The following is a 17,360-nucleotide window of genomic DNA, read 5'->3' as shown; positions in this document are numbered from 1 at the left end:
TTTTAAATTGGATCCCAGATATTTATTTCATTGGATGCTGGATATTTCTGTTTTCCTATAAATATTGTTGAGTTTGCTCTGGTATGCCATGAAGTTACTTAGCAATTTTTTGATCTTGTCACTTCTAAGATTTGACTAGCAGTACCAGAGCAACGTTAATTCCAGGGCTAATTTTTGCCTTGCTTGGCAAGAACTTCTGGTCACTTCACCCAGTGTTTGTGAATTATGAGGCTTCCCATTCTCCTCGGTGGAAACCGGCATTATTCTTGGTGTGAGTTCAGCTTACTGTTCCTACCCGTGATTTCAGGTGGCTCTCTTCTGTCATATTGGGGCTCAGCTAGCTCCTCTGGCTATGCACCAGAAACATCACAGATGAACCCTAACGGGTGAGGTAAGAGGATCGCAGTAGATTTCTACAAGGGTTCCATGCCCCCCACCCAGTGCTCTGACAATGCAGGACCCCCACTCCACTACATGTGAATCATCTCAGAATGGACCCCATGTGCCACATTAAATGCCTTTATTTACCTGTGATTTTGAGAGCCTTTTTGTAATTTGTACAGTTTTGAGTTCGATGAAGTTCAGGTTACTTGTTCTTTTCTATGGACTGAAATGTTATGCACACACACAACCTGGAGCTGATAAGTTGTGATAGTTTTGTGAATGTTTAATTATTTTCATTTCTTGGGGATTTCTTTTTTTTTATTCCATTTTTTCCCCCGAGTCTCAAACATTTCTAGAGGCCCTAGAAAAATCTCACAGGCCATGGGCTCTCTGTCTACAGAACTGCCAGTCAGAAGCAGTGGGCCTAGAGAGAAAGGACCAAACGAGACGGCAAGGATTCGAAGTGCTTGGATGGCATCTGGTCAGAGTCGAGGGGAAGGAAGGAGAGCCGTTCTGGCTCACTACCCAGCAGGCCTGGCCATAGCCACTTGCAGAGATGCAAGAAGGAAGAGAAGACCTAAGTTGTAGGAGAGAGGTGGGACCCAGACAGACACTCTCTGAGCAGGAGCTGGAGAAAGACAACAAGGATGCCACATTTCCTCTCCCTGTGCCATAGCACCCATCATCTTGAGCTATTCTGGAAGATGTGACTCATTAATACCCAGTTCTGCTGATATCCTTATTATATGAAGGGCATACTTTAGTAATGTGGTAACAATCCCGTGATAAATAAGGAAAGCACCAGTCTCTAGAATAAATAGTTCCCAGGGATTTTTGTGCTAGAGAGGGAGATGTGCTGTCTTCTGGTAACTTCTCTTTTTTCTCAAAGGACCTCTGCTTGCTTCCTTTGTCAGCTTTTCCAAGTTTCCTAGATGCTCCCAGTACCAGCTTCTGTGATGTCAACCCCCAGAGGAAGTCAAGTCTCCAGTTTTATGAGAAAGGGGGTGCTCGAGGTGCCATCCCCAACAGAGAAGGACTGGCCGAAGGATGATGAAGATGATTATGTCTTCATAGATTTGGGTGAGGAGGTGGATCCTCTGCCACAGCCTTACCGCATGATCAACAAGATGGTGAACCTTCTGTTTGACAAGTGTTGGGAAGTTATCCAGGAAAGGGAGGCACGGAGGAAAGTTGAGTTCAGCCAGACCCAGCCCACCATCTACGCTCCACTTATAGAAAGCAAGGTATGGAGGTGCTGACCAGGAGTCCCTGTTTCCCAGTAGAGTGTTGATAAATGAAAATGCCTGATCCAGGGAAGGAGCTCCTACAAGGAACCTTCCCTCATTAAGACAGGTGCATTTCTGAAAGATTACTAGGCTTGCTGATGTTGATTAAAATGGATCTAGTAGGGCACCTGGGTGGCTCAGTGGGTTGGGCCACTGCCTTCAGCTCAGGTCATGATCTCAGCGTCCTGGGATCGAGTCCCGTGTTGGGCTCTCTGCTCCGCGGGGAGCCTGCTTCCCCCTCTCTCTCTGCCTGCCTCTCTGCCTACCTGTAATCTCTGTCAAATAAATAAAATCTTAAAAAAAAAAAAAAAAGAGACAGCCATGGTTAATGGTCCCTCTACCCAGCAAGTAGCATGGCGTTTAAATTAATTAATTAATTAGTTAATTAATTAATTTAAAAAATTGATCTAGTAATTGCTTGGAAGAAATGGGTATTCTGATTAGTTGGAGATTATACAGAAAGTCTTTTATATTCTGTTGTTATTTAAAAATGCTTCTGAATACTTTAATCACTCTCTTGCTTGATGATTGGGAATCTGCCAGTGTCTCAGCGTTTCCACGGCATTCTAGATGATAAAAGTACAGGGAACAGGGACAATTGTCTACTCATCACAGGACCTGTGGTCATGGTTAGTCTTGTAAATGTGTACTTATTCTCAATTTGGCTGTTTTCTCTGGCTATTTTCTCCTAAAAGTAGAATGCTATGACTTTCCTGATGCTTGGGCAAAATACTTAGGTAAGCACTGTTTGGGGGCGGTATTCTACCTAGGAAGGGCCCACATGCCTCTTTGCAAAGTTAGCTCACGTTCTTGCAGATGGTGGCAACTGAAAATCATTCCTTCTTCCTTTGTTTTTTTGTTTCCTCAGCTCAACAAAATGCCAAATTGTATGGCGATTTCCCAAGACTATGTCTTTATTGGAGGAGCCAAAGGATTCTCCATCTATAATCTGTACAGTGCCAAACGAGTATATGGTTGGGAGAAACTTAAGGTGGATGTCACTTCCATCTGGGCCACAGATTTGGGGAGTGAAATACTTATTGTTCCTGTGGATGAAATGGGTACATGTTCTTCCTCTTTTTTTTTTTTTTTTTAAGCCAAATATATAGTTATCTGTAGACTGTTCCAATATAATCTCCTTTCTAGGTATGGGTGGGGCCAGACCTGGAGCCTTCTCCCTGGTCACATAGTATTAACTCACACACACAGACCATGATAGTGTGCAAAGCACTAGTCTAACATTGCTCATAAGCTGACCCATGCAACCCTCACAAGAGCCCTGGGAGGTAAGTAGAATTTCTTAACCCTGTTTTTCAGAAGAAGCCACTGAGGCATTGAGGTTAAATAACTTACTTGGGATGATGTAGAAGGAGAGTAGCACAGGCAGGGTGCTGCCCAGCCAGCATGGACCCGGAGCTCACACCCTTTGGGCACTCAGAAATCCCGCTGCTCGAATAAAGTAGGGATCGTTTCTTCCCCTCAGCCTGACGCTGAACCAGGCCTTCATGGGGACGAGAGTACCCAGAGCCATAGACAGTGTTGAGGAGGACAGTGCAGTGCAGGAGAGTGAGCCGCCCAGACTGGTGTTTTAGGAAGGGTGCCGTGGTAGGGGTGAGTCAAAATGAGAGAAAGAGATGCAGTTGTGTAGTAGTTGGCTTGTCCGGGGCTGCAATTCTGTACTATCCCCAAATAAACCTATCTTCTGTTGGGAAAGAAAGACAGAGAGAGTGATAGAGAGAGAAAGAAAGGAAAGGAAGCGAGGGAGAAAGGAGGAAAGAGGGAGGGAGAGAGACCAAGAAGACTGTTGCTTTCATCAAGGAGAGAAATGATGAAGGTCTGAACCAAGGCACGGGCTGTTACAATGAAAGGAAAAATCATACTCTGGTTTTGTAAGATGCTATCATTGGGGAAGTGAGCTGAGGGATATTGGGGTGTTCTTGGTACTATTTTGGAAACTCTTCTCTAATTTGAGCGTGTGCTTTTTGACACAGCTAGAGGGGGAACGTTGAATTCAAGAGGAATTTGGTCTAAAGATAGGATTGTATTTTATCACACTGCGTTACATCCGCTGGGTTTCACGTCTGTGTGACTTCAGTGTAATGCATGGCTGTCCCTGGCACATCTGTGGTCCTGCAGCAGATATCCTGTGGTGGTTTATTGGGTTGAGTTAGACCTTCGCCCACAATGGGACCTTTGCCTTTGTCTTTCTGGATTATGGGTGTCAGAGCGAGTTAGGAGTGTCTTACAGAGGCTTCCGGGACCAGAGGATGGGCCACGGTAGGCAGAGAGAACCCAGCAGGGAGAACAGCCTGAACATGTCAAGTCAGGGGTGGAGGAAGCCAGGGAGACCGAGAGGCCAGGAGGAGGCTTAAGGACCCGTGAGCGCAAGCTGATAATTCAGAAAGTCAGATCTAAAATTCCAGTTCTTTGATTCATTTGTCTGCCTTACCTTCTCTGTTTCAGGCATTGCTAGACTGTTCTATTTTTACAAGGATGGTCTTTTCCTCATCAAAGCCATCAATGAAGTGGTAAGTTCCTGCTGTTTCCCTTAGAAACAGCTGTAGCAAAAATGTAGCCAAAAGCTGTAGCGAATGAAGTTGACTTTTACTATGGAGGTGATGACACCTGTCCTAGAGTTTCATGAAAGATAGAGACTCTCTGGACAGAGGGCCTTCTCTAAAATATACAATTTAAAGACCCTCCCACCAACTGAGGGCACATGCTGAAAGCTGTGGATTTATTTACCCTGTTTTTGGCAGAGGAAAGTTACTAAGGATCTCCAGTCCAGAATGAGCACCAGACCAATATATTCAGCAAATACTTACAAGCCCCTACAATTTCCCGGCTGCTTCCCATCCTGTCTCCTTGCCTATGCTGTTCCCCCTGCTCAAAGTGCTCCCCTTGCCTCCCTATCTACTGTATGTACCTCTTAAATTTCCCTCATTCTCTTACATTTCCTTTAAGAACAGCTCAGATATCTCCTTCCCTGAGATACTTTCCCCGAAATGCCCCTAAAAACCCAATCTCTCCCTCCTCTGTCCGCCCCCATACAGAACAGAATCTCTGTTGCAGCATTTTCTCTACCTTCCGTGCTTGTGTGTTTGGATGACTACTTCTTCTCTTGGGTAGAACCATCCAGAGGGCAGGACACGTGTTCTTATTCACCCATGTTTCACCCACGTATCCCTTGTTCCTAACACACTGCCTGTCTACCGTAGCGTCTCGGAAAGTGTTTCGTAAATCAAGGAGTAAAAAAAAGAGAGAGGATATTGCTCAGAGTAGATTTTTAACTGCAGTTTGTCTTGTAAAAAATACCACTGATGGGCATCCAAGCAAGTCAGTGGGGAAAAGAAAGTATTTTCAACAAATGATGCTGGAATGCTAGAGGGGAAATGAACTCCACCCTACTTTGTACCATATGTAAGAACCAATTTGAGATGGATTATGGGTCTAAATGTAAAGGCTAAAAACATTATCCGTTTTAAAGAAAACACTGGAAAATATTTTAGCCACCTCAGGAAGGCAACGATTTCTTGTAGCATTTTTTAAAAAGTTTTATTTATTTGAAAGAGAGAGGGAGAGAGATCACAAGTAGGCAGAGAGGCAGGCAGAGAGAGAGGGGGAAGCAGGCTCCCTGCTGAGCAGAAAGCCCGATGCGGGTCTCCATCCCAGGACCCTGAGATCATGACCTGAGCCAGAGGCAGAGGCTGTAACCCACTGAGCCACCCAGGCGCCTGGGGAAGGCAAAGATTTCTTAGGACATGGAAAGTACTAAATAGAAAATTAAAAATTGATATTGGGCTTCATCAAAGTTAACAACTTATTATTCTCATGGCATAAGCAAAAATTAGCTTGCAGTGTGTCAAAGGTCTATCTGTAAAATCTAAACTCATAAAACCTCTACAAGAAAACATAGGAGGAAGTCTCGCGACTTGGGGAATGGCAAAGAGTTTCTAGCAGCAACATCAAAAGCACAATCCATACAAGAAAAAATTAGTAAGTTGGCCTTCATCAAAATTAAAAGCTTCTTCTGTAGAAGGCACTGGCAAAAGAATAAAAAGACAGGCAGCGGACCGGCAGAAAATAATTGTAAATCACCTACCTGATGAACAACTTGTATCCAGAACATGCGATGAACTCTCAAGATGCAAACTCAACAATAAGACAACAAACAACCCAGTTTTCAAAATGGGCAGGGGTTTGAAAAGAAAGACGGTTCACCAAAGAAGATAGATGGGAAGTAAATGAGCTGCTCAGCATCCTTAGTCATTAGGAAAACGCAAGTCAAAATCACAGCGAGCTACCACAACAGATGTATTAGAATGCCTCAAGTTCAAAAGAGTGACCGTACCGACTGTTGGCAGAGATCCAGAACAGCCGGAACTCCCATACACTGCTGGTGGTGAAATACAATGGTACAGTTATTTTGGCAGGTTTTTCTTTAAGGCTTTTAAAAATTTTTTTATATAAGTAATTTCTATACCCAACGTGGGGCTCAAATTCACAACCCTGAGTCACGCCCTCACTCAACTGTGCCAGCCAGGCAGTTTTTTTTTAAAAAGTTAAATGTACACCTACCATACAATCTGGGTGTTCCACTCCTTGATATTTACACAGGAGAACTGAGGGCGTATCTCCACACAAACATGTGTTTGTGAATGTTTATAAGCAGCTGCCTGTGTCCTAGCCAAAAACCAGAAGCCACCCAAACGTCCATCAGCATGGGGGGGCGGGGATAAGCAAATTGTAGTATGCGCACACAGTAGTATGGACTATTAATGCACATGGATGCATCTTAAAATAATTAAGCTGAGTGAAAGAAGTCAGACACAAAAAGAGTACACACCGTATAATTCCATTTATATAAAATTCTAGAAATACGAACTAATGTAGTGACAGAGAACATCAGTTTTTGTCTGGGGTGGGGTGAGAGAAAGGTGAAGGGATGATTGCCAAGGGCAGAAGGAAACTTCGGGGGCGATGGATATGTTCATGGGCTTGTGGGATGGTTTCAAGAGATATACATGTGTCAAAACATCAAATTGTACACTTTAAACATGTCGTTGGTACATGTTATTATATCCCTAATAAAGCAGTTTAAAAAAATTAAAACTTCTCATCAAAAGATGCTATTGGAGTGCACTCTCTAGCAGGAGCTGACGGGGGGGCCCTGAGAGCCTTGACCGGCCCCACCGGCACAGCCCAATGACCCTCACCCTCCAGGGGGAGCCATAGCTGTCCCCGATCAGAGTGACAGCAATCCTGAGCCGTGGAGAGGAGACCCAGCAGGGGCCTCCACAATACCCCCGCCCACACCGCAGTGCCCCCGCCTATGCCCACCCGCCCACAAGAAGGGAGCAGGGGCACCTGCTGGTGGGGACAAGGAGGTCATGGCAACAGAGGTTTAGGGACCAGTCAGGTGGTTTCATGCGCAGAACAGACACGGTTTCATCAGCAGCAAGGACACCAAGGAAGATGTATTTGGATAGCAGACTGCCATAAAAGGTAACCCCAAGAAGGGACTTTTTTATATAGGAGATGAAGAGATGGAAGAGTTGGATGTTGTTGGAGGAGAAAGTGTGCAGAGGCAGTGGGCGTCATAGGCCCTGGTGGAGTTCAGCACAAGGCAGTAAATCAGTGCAGAATAGAACCAGGGGGAAACGCTGTCCATGTCTAGGGCTGGGCCTCCATGCAATTACCAGTGGGATTCCAGACTTGTGAGAGTAGGGAAAGGAATGAGGGGTCAGAGGGGTCAGAGAGTGCCCCTGAAGGTCAGGCCCTGGCACAGGTGACAGTCCCCACCTGCATGTGGGCAGAGCCCAGCACACTATGCCGACCCTCCCGTGCAGAAGGGACGAAGGGGGTAGACGAGTAGGGTGCAGAAGCAGGTAGATCAGTGAGAGAATCTGTATCAGGGGATGGGCCCACCTCACCAAAGACCCCCTAGAGAGGACAGCAATGAAGAAAAGGAAAATCAAGGAGATGACACCCAAGGTCAGCAGCCTCCTCAACCCTGCAACTTCTATTACTGATGCAAATGCCTGGAGAACCTAAGCCATAAGATGGCAAAGGGACAAAGCAGCTAGCTGAGAATTCAGGTGAGGCGTCATGGCTCCCCAGGCTGAGCAGGGCGGGACTGAGCTAATGCAGGCTTACCACCTGTCCTGTCCCCACCGAGTGATCTCGAAAAATAAATATCCAGACTACACCAAAATTAGAGGTTTTTGCACAGCAAAGGAAACCACCGTCAAAACGACAAGGCAACCTACAGAATGGGAGAAGATATTTGTAAATGACATATCTAATAAAGAGTGTCCAAAATGTATAAAGAACTTACACAACACCCAAAAACCAAATAATCTAATTAAAAAATTGGCAGGAGATATGAACAGACATTTTTCCAAAGACGACATGCAGGTGGCCAGCAGACACATGAAAAAATGCTCAACACCACTCATGATCAGGGAAATACAAATCAAAAAACCACAATGAGATCACCTCACACCTGTCAGAATGGCTAGAATCAAAGATACGAAATAACAAGAATTGGCAAGGAGCTGGAGAAGAGGAACCCCCGTGTGCTGTTGGTGGGAATGTAAGTCAGTGCAGTCACTGTGGAAAACTATGGAAATTCCTCAAAAAATTAAAAATAGAAATACCACATGATCCAGTAATTGTGCTTCTGGGAATTTATCCAAAGAAAATGAAATACTAATTTGAAAAACTCTATGCACCTCTGTATTTACTGTAGTGTTACTTACAATAGCCAAATTATGGAAGGCCCCAAGTGTCCATTGATAGATGAATGGATACAAAATATGTGGTATATACAGATGCAATGGAATATTACTCGGCCATAAAAAAGAACGAGATCTTGCCATTCACAACATGGATGGACCCAGAGGGTATAATTCTAAGTGAAATAAGACAGAGAAAGACAAATACTATATTATTTCACTCTTACGTGGATTCTAAGAAACAAAACAGAGAAAAAAAAGAAACAAATAGACTGTTAAATGCAGAAAACAGATTGGTGGTTGCCAGAGGGGTGGGGGGTGAAATTATGACATCCCAGCAATAAGAAGTGAATGAAAGATCGGAACTGAAGACCTTCAGTGCTTGTATTTCTACTGTTGACCAGACAGCTAGAACTAGTGGCATCATCTATGCAGCATCTGGTTTTTATTTTTACTTAAAGATGTCTCTTTTTGGTAATAACAAATGGGTTTTTTGAAAAGTCTGGTTTTTCTCAATACACCTTTAAAGGTTTTAACATTGTTTCATATCTAGCCAAGTTGAGATGTTTGTTTGTTTTGGAGAGAGAGCGAGCCTGGGATGGTGGGGGAGAGGCAAAGGGAGAGGGAGAGAGAGAATCCCCAGCAGGCTCCATGCCCAGTGCAGAGCCAGATGCAAGGACTGGTCTCACCATCTGAGCCAAAATCAAGAACTGGATTCTCGAGCAAACTGAGCCACCCAGCTGTCCCTCACCAAGTTGAGGTTTTTAAGCACCTCATTTTTAATTTGTAATAAAACATTACAACTTGTTTTTTTTTTTAAAACCCAACAAAATGCAAGCACCTATTAATAAAGGTCTTAATAATAACAAGTATCTTTGTTATTATAAAGATACAATTAAGAAAATGAAAAAGCAGGCCACAGACAACCATAAACATTGAATCTCTCACCTGGCCTGAAATTTGAGCAAATTTCATACCAGGGTTACAGTCAGTCTCTTCTTGCTATGGACTGAATGTTTGTGTCCCCACAGAATTCAGGTTGAAAATCCTAAACTCTGGTGTGAGTATTAGGAGGTGGGGCTTTTCGAAAGGTTTAGATCATGAACCTTCACAAATGGGATTAGTGCCCTTAGATGAGCCCCAAGAGCTCCCTCAACCCTTCCACCATGTGAAGGCACCTGAGAAGGTGGCAGGCAGAAAGTCTACAGACCAGCAAACAGGTTCTCGCCAGACGCTGAATCTGCCAGATTTTTGAAATCTTTGGAAATCTTGGCTTTCTAGCCTCCAGGACTATGGGAGATAAAGGTCTATTGTTGATGAGTCATCCAATCTATGGTATTTAAGAAACTAGGAAATACATCCAAAACCTTTAGGCGGGAAATCCAAAGTCCACCATTCCTCTCCATCATGAGGCTGACCTTACCACGCTTCTCTTCTTTCCAGGATGATGCCAGCAAGCAAACCACCTGTGTGAAGGTGGAGATCTCTCAAGGAGGGGGTTTCGCGGCCTTCCTCCTACAAGGTGAGATTAACGGTGAGCTGATAAGAAGGTTCAGATGTGTAGCCTCTTCCAGATAACCACCTCCTTTCAAACCTTTTATTTAGAAATAATTTACGGGAGTTGTAAAGATAGGGACAGGGTGTCCCCTGTTTTTCAATACCAACATGTAATGTGACCACAGTTCGTTTGTCAAAATTAATGACAGGGGTGCCTGGGTGGCTCAGTGGGTGAAGCCTCTGCTTTCCGCTCAGGTCATGATTCCAGGGTCCTGGGATCGAGCCCCACATCGGGCTCCCTGCTAAGCAGAGAGTCTGCTTCTCCCTCTGCCTGCCACTCTGCTTCCTTGTGCTCTCTCTCTCTGTGTCCAAAAAATAAATAAAATCTTTTTAAAAATTAAGCGATGACATCGATATAATACTATTAACTAAAGGTGGTGGCTTTTTTCTTCAGGTTTTCCCCTTTTTTCCACTAAATTTTTGTTCCAAGGCTCAATCCAGGATTCCATATTCTATTTAGTCATTGTGTCTTCTTAGTCTACTCCGATCTGTGACAATTTCTCAGTCTTTGTTTTTCATGGCCTTGACACTTTTGAAGAATACCAGTCAGATATTCTGCACAAGGTCCCCCAATTTCAATTTGCCTGCTCTGTTTCTCATGATTCAACCAGGGTTAAGGATTTAGGGGAGATGCCACAGAGGTGACATGCTCTTGTCATTGTATATCAGGGATATGTGCCAGCAATTTCACCCAAGTTACTGGTGTCTGCCAGATTCCCCCACTACGATACTGCTTTTCCCGTCCCATACTATGTTAGAAGCAAGTCACTAGGTCCAGGCAACACTTAAGGGGAAAGGATTTAAGCTTCTCTTCCTGGAGGCAGAAGAATCAGAGAATTTGGGGGCATATGTTGAAACCACCACAGTAATCGATAAGCATTTGGGGGGAGATACTTTGAGACTATGCATCTATCCCGCATCCCCTTGAAGTACAACCCACCAATTCTAGCATTTGTCGTTGGCTCTTACCTGCTGTAATTATTACTGCCGAGATAGAACATCTTTTATTCAAGTGACTCTTAGCTTGATTTTTATCTTTTTAAAAAGATTTTATTTATTTGGCAGAGAGGGAGAGACAGCAAGAGAGGGAACATGAGCTGAGCAGGGAGCCTGATGCGGGGCTCGATCCCAGGACCCTGGGATCATGACCTGAGCCAAAGGCAGACACTTAAAGACTGAACCACCCAGGCAACCTGACTTTTAACTTTTTTTTTTTTTTTAAGATTTTATTTATTTATTTGACAGACAGAGATCACAAGTAGGCAGAGAGGCAGGCAGAGAGAGAGAGAAAGAGAGAAGCAGGCTTCCTGCGGAGCAGAGAGCCCGATGCGGGGCTCGATCCCAGGACCCTGAGATCATGACCCGAGCCGAAGGCAGCAGCCCAAACCACTGAGCCACCCAAGCGCCCCAAACTTTTAAATATTTAGACATATGGTATATGGGCCTCTATATTCTTGCCACAGGTCCCTCAAATGTTAAGTGCTTGAGGAAAGTATATACTTCAAAGGAAGCTTTTATACTCTGTCCTGTTTCCTAGGCCCCAACAAAGTACCACAAATGCGGTGGCTCAAAACAAGACAGTTATTCTCTCCCAGGACTGGAGACCAGAAACCTGAAGTCCAGGGGTCCAGATGATTGCGTGTTAAAGGAAACACTTAGCTAGAGCCCCAAACCAAGGGGAAGCGGCCCTTCCCAGGTTGTCAGGTATTGGGTATAGAAGCTGAGTGTGTTTCCGTGACGAGTTAAAGCCCCACACCCAGGTGGTCCTTGGTGGTCATTTCCTCAAATATCAGAAGAATGCTCTGGAGGGAATCCCTCCCAATTCCAGCCTCAGCCATCCCCTCTCAGTCATGGCTTCTGTGTCATACCGCCTTCCTCCCCTGACAGGAAAAGCAGTATGACAAAATGTCTGTGTAATTTACCTCTTGGAACCTAGAAAAAGACAGGGGGTCTGGGCAGAGGCGACAGCTTGGTTAAAAACCGTAATACCAGTGCTGTGACTGTAAGGAGCCCGGCTTCCTTCAGAAGGTGGTGGCCTGAGGGGAGAGGCCCTACAGCTCCCCGGGCAGCGACCCATGGCAGGACCACGGCCCCCTCGGTCTGCCCAAGTCTCTGTTCCGAGGGTGCCTGCTGGGCCCCACGCTGGGGGTTCTGAGAAGACAGGCCTTTCCTCACGGGAAGCTTGTCACCTACGCACAGTTGCCCAATGGCGCCTTGGTTTCCCAATGCAGGAGCTGGGGACACTTGGCTGGACGTGTACAAATTGCCCAAGGAGTCTTGGCTCAAGGAGGTGGAGCACCCCCAACCGGCTCTAAATCCGAAGAAGAAAGTCAGACAGCCACAACCGGTAGGAAAGGCCCCTGTTTCCCACTGATACGTTTCTCCCTCCCCTTGACCCACATCTGCCTAAATGCCCCTTGGAGTCAGGACAAATGGCGCCATTTAGGTATTTGGATGGCCATGGGCATTTTGCGTTCAAAATTTCGTGTTCTCTTTCACAGAGGCCCCCAAATTACGGAGGCGGCAAGAGAGGACAGCAGGCACATGGGCCCATGACTCCAAACTCGATTTGCTTTGGTCAAAATAAGATATTAAGAGGGGCCCTCAGTAGTGGGAGCCTGCCTCTCTCTCTCTCTCTCTCTCTCTCTCTCTGAGAGGTGCCTCTCCACCAAGACCACTCCCAGGTCTTTTATCCTGATTCCTGCCTCCTCGGTCATTTTATTCCCACCACCACCGCCCCCGCCCTGGGCTGAAATAATCCTTTCATGCCTCACTGCATTTCCCAGATTATGGTATAAACGGGTTGTTGTCAATATATAGGGAATACATATGTTCTTCATATTATTCTTAGAAAGTAGGAGCTCTACCATTTCAGTCTATTTTTTAAAAAATAATCTCAATGCCCAACATTACCTCTGTTCATTCATATTTCTTTTTTTTTTTTTTTAAGATTTTACTTATTTTTTAAAAAAAGATTTTATTTATTTATTTGACAGACAGAGATCACAAGCAGGCAGAGAGGCAGGCAGAGAGAGAGAGAGGAGGAAGCAGGCTTCATGATGAGCAGAGAGCCCGATGCGGGACTCAATCCCAGGACCCTGAGATCATGACCTGAGCCGAAGGCAGAGTCTTTAACCCACCCAGCCACCCGGGCGCCCCCTAAAGATTTTATTTATTTGACAAAGAGAGCAAAAGAGGGAACACAAGCAGGGGGAGTGGGAGAGGGAGAAGCAGGCTTCCCGCTGAGCAAGGAGCCTGACTCGGGGCTCGATCCCAGGATTCTGGGATCATGAACTGAGCTGATGGCAGACGCTTAACGACTGAGCCACCCAGGGGCACCCACATTCATATTTCTTCCTCTCACTATTTCCAATCTCCCCTCCTGCATCCTAAGACCCTGGACAGCAGGGGATCCTGTGTTAAAATCCTGCGGGCCAGGCAACCACACAAATATCAGTCGTCTGTGTCTGCAGGATGCATTCACTACTGACGGCAGTAACGGGGAGAGAGAGAATAAAGCGGGGGACGCACATACATCCAGCCTATTGTGACTTAATTTCTCACTTTTCTCCTCAGAATGCTCTTGAACCTGTGACTTCAGAAGATCTAGAAACGGTAAGGAATTTTAAAGAAAATCTGCAGGGAAATTTAGGTTGCATGCCACAGATTTTTATGTTGACTGAAAATGTGCTTTAAATAACAAGTATCCCAGGAGAATGTTCCAGTAGGGCACATTTTCAGATTCTCTGTCACTCAACTTCGTACCTCATATCCACGAAAGACAGGCCCCTATCCTTGAGGATCATTGCCCCGAGTCGTTTGTCGAGAGATGGATTTCCATGAAGATAAGGGAGGTGAAATTTTAGGGCCCCTCACCTGTATGGCCCCTTCCAAGGCCCTGCAAGGGATCCTAACAATGTATTCACATGGCCACGTAGTCTTGTAAAATTGGCAAAAGTAACATTTTAGCCACAGTCACTTCAGACCACTGTCTTCACTCCTTCTCCCCCTGTCACCATTTAGGTATTTGGATGGCCATGGGCATTTTGCTTTCAAAATTTTGTGTTCTCTTTCACAAGAGGCCCCCAAATTATATACCCTCAGGCCCCATGAGGCCCGGTTTGCTCCTGCCTAAATAACAGCCCAGTCCCCCAAGCCAAGTTTCCTGAAGGGTTTCATCTTCGTACCTCCAGGGACGAGTGGCTTCCCTGGAGCTTCCCGGCTCTCCCTTTGAGGCCAGGAGCACACCGGGCTTTCCAGAGGCTCTGCTCTGGGGAGGACCCAGGCTGGCCAGTACAGAAGAGATCACCTCCACATGGAAGTCTCTCGAAAGCCCTCTCTTCTCCCCCTTTTTAAATTACATTATGCTTCAAATTATACAAACAACAGGTGAACCTATCACTCTGGGAAAAGCCAGGTAATTCGGAGACAGCAGTTGTCTCCACAGGTCCTCATCGTTATTAGCCTGATGTGTGTTTCCTCGATCTTCCGTGTGTATCTTACATAGGTTCTTACATGCATTTATCTTTAAAAATATATAGTTTTGTTTTATGGGAATGTCTTTTCTATGGGAAATTTTTTCTTTTTTTTTGTTTTATGAGAATTTCCTATACTATATATTTTCTTACAACTTTGCATTTTTTTTGTTTTGGGGGGGGTGTTATTTTTTTTTGGCAAAGTTTTTCAACATCAAATAAACCTACCTTGTTCTTTTGACCTATCGTATTCTGTTCCATATTATGGATATACCACAGTTTATTTGGGGTATGAGTCTATTGATACTGAAGACATTTTCACTTTGTGGCTTTTACATTATACAGTGAAAAACTTTGTCGATTCTCTGTATACCTGGGTGCTTCTGAGCGTTCAGGCACTGCATTTTTAGTGTTAATGTAGATACTGCTAAGTTGCCTCCCCAAATCTTTTAATAAAGATTTTATTTATTATTTGACAGACAGAGATCACAAGTAGGCAGAGAGGCAGGCAGAGAGAGAGGAGAGGAAGCAGGCTCCCTGCGGAGCAGAGTCCGATGCAGGGCTTGATCCCAGGACCCTGGGACCATGACCCGAGCCAAAGTCAGAGGCCCAACCCCCTGAGGCTTTTAACCAATTTCTCCACAGCCTCTCTGACCTTGCTATTATCCTTTTTTCTGTTGTTTTTTTGTTTGTTTGTTTGTTTGTTTGTGTTTTGTTTTTTGTTTTTGCAAACTGATGGAACAAAATGACATTTTGTATAATTTTCATTGATCTCCATATTTTTAACTGGCCTTATTTACTGGTTTTCTTTGGATTGCCTGCCTATATAGTTTGCTTGTTACATATTTGCTTCCAATTTGTTAATTCCATTTCTCCATTGTTCGTGTGCTTTTCTGTTGTAAAGAAGTTTTAGGCTTGGGGTGCCTGGGTGGCTCAGTCAATTGGGCATCCAACTTGATTTTGGTTCAGGTCACGGTCCCAGGGTCATGAGATCAAGCCCCACTTGGGGCTCTCTCTCTTTCCCCCTTCTTCTTTTCTCCCCACTGCATGTGAATGCTCTCTCTCTCTCTCTCTCTCTCTCTCTCAAAAAAAAAGCGGGGAGGGGGGAGAAGCTTTAGGTTTGAATACAGTGAGAATTTTCTATCCTTTTTAAAAATATTCATTCTACTGAAGAAGGTTTTCCCCTCTCAAGGTTATGAATAAGTTCTCCTGTGGTTTCTTCTAATAATTTCAGAGTTTTGTTTTTGACATTTCACTCTAATTCATAGAGGAGAGTGTCTTTTGTGAATGGAGTGAGAAGGGGGTCACTTTTATCTATTTTTTCCAATAGCCAATCATCACACAGATAACCTTGAACAATTCATCTTTTCCCATTTGTTTTGAAGTATGATCTTTAATCATTCCTGTATATATTTTTATGCTCTTTATCCTGTCCCATTACAACATTCATCTACCTACACCAGGACCTTAATGAACTTTGGAGCAAAACTGCCAGGGTTCTAATCTCATCAATGTCACCCGATTATTTTCTGTTCTATTTTCCATACTTTTGTTGTTGTTCACCTTTTGGGGAGAGCTCATTGGCTCAGTCTCTCCACTCTCTCACTGAGTTTTTCATTTTTGCTATCATATTTCTATTTACAAGGGTCTCCCTTTTTTCTCTGATTGTTTATTTGATAAATACTATGCCTTCCCTAAAAAACGTTTCTAGTTGTTGGTGTTTCTTCTCCATGTATGGTCTGTTTTCCCCAAGTTGCTTTTTTCTTCCAATTTGTTTTGGTCTCTGTCTTTCTGAAGAGATGCTCTCCTCAATGACTTTTTGTCATTTTAATGGGGTTTCAGGAAGGAGAGGTATTAAGTGTTAAATGTTGACACTACCATCTATATTTTCTAGCAAGTTCGTGCTAGTCTGTGGCTGTATCAGTATTCATCAGGTCCTTAGTTAGAGCAAAGAAACTGGAAGAATATCAAGTTTCAGAAAATTGGAAGGAATGCTACTGATTTTTGTATATTGATCTTGTATTTGCGTGAGGTCAGCAAAACCTAGATCCTGGCAGGTTCATGCAAGCACAGGGTGGACACCTAAGGGTGAGAGTCTCCTTAAATTTCATACTTTACTTCCTTCACCTGAGTCTCAGGACCCTTGGCCTCTTTACTGAAGTTCTAATGGTCTGTCAGCTGATACTGTTGGATTTTCTACCTAGACAATCATAGACAATCCTAACGGTAGATAATGACAGTTTTTCCTCTTTCAAGTATTTATTCCTATTTATTTTTTGTTCTTGCCTTGTTCTATTTTCTAGGAGCTCTAGTAAAATGTTGAATAGTCGTGGGGACAGTACACTATCCAGGACCCAACTGGGACACTCCCAAGTGTCTCACCATTTTGCATGAAGCTTCCTAAAAGTGTTTGACATAAATATCCTTCTGCAAGCTAAGCATGTGTCCCTCCAGCCTGTGTTTGCTAGGAGTTTGTTATTTCTTTTTTTAAATTAGGAATAGATATCGACCTTCATCAAATACTTCCTCCTCATCTTTTCAGAGTATTTCTCCTTTAATCTGCTAATGCAGTGGATTGCATTAATAGATTTTCTAATGTGGAAACATTTTTCCTTCCATTCTTGGGTAATCCATACTTGGTAATAATTCATTTAATTGCATTGTCAGTTTGCTTTGCTGATATTGAAGTCCTAAATAAGATATTGACAAAGCAAAATGATAGTTTGGTGTTCATAGAGTATCCATGTTCAAACATGAGATTGGCTTGTAGAATACTTTTTTTTCCTTGTGGTTTTCTTTCTTTCTTTTTTTTTTTTTTTTAAGATTTTATTTATTTATTTGACAGACAGAGATCACAAGTAGGCAGAGAGGCAGGCAGAGAGAGAGGAGGAAGCAGGCTCCCTGCTGAGCAGAGAGCCTGC

General features: G+C 44.1%; 1 protein-coding gene across 1 annotated transcript in view; it reads left to right on the top strand.

Moving 5' to 3' along the window:
* The window catches only part of WDR93 (WD repeat domain 93), a 43,546-nt gene that overhangs the window by 1,918 nt on the left and 24,268 nt on the right, over nucleotides 1–17,360 (top strand). The window contains exons 2-7 of the mRNA XM_059371581.1: nucleotides 1,299–1,628; nucleotides 2,539–2,731; nucleotides 4,134–4,198; nucleotides 9,851–9,929; nucleotides 12,196–12,311; nucleotides 13,541–13,579. Coding sequence (XP_059227564.1) covers nucleotides 1,317–1,628; nucleotides 2,539–2,731; nucleotides 4,134–4,198; nucleotides 9,851–9,929; nucleotides 12,196–12,311; nucleotides 13,541–13,579 — 804 coding nt within the window. The 5' untranslated portion in view covers nucleotides 1,299–1,316. The remainder of the gene's footprint in view (nucleotides 1–1,298; nucleotides 1,629–2,538; nucleotides 2,732–4,133; nucleotides 4,199–9,850; nucleotides 9,930–12,195; nucleotides 12,312–13,540; nucleotides 13,580–17,360) is intronic.

Source organism: Mustela nigripes, chromosome 13 (genome assembly GCF_022355385.1).
Source record: "Mustela nigripes isolate SB6536 chromosome 13, MUSNIG.SB6536, whole genome shotgun sequence".
NCBI lineage: Eukaryota > Metazoa > Chordata > Mammalia > Carnivora > Mustelidae > Mustela > Mustela nigripes.
The sequence above is the reverse complement of the archived record's forward strand: the minus strand, read 5'-3'. Positions and strand labels throughout refer to the sequence as shown.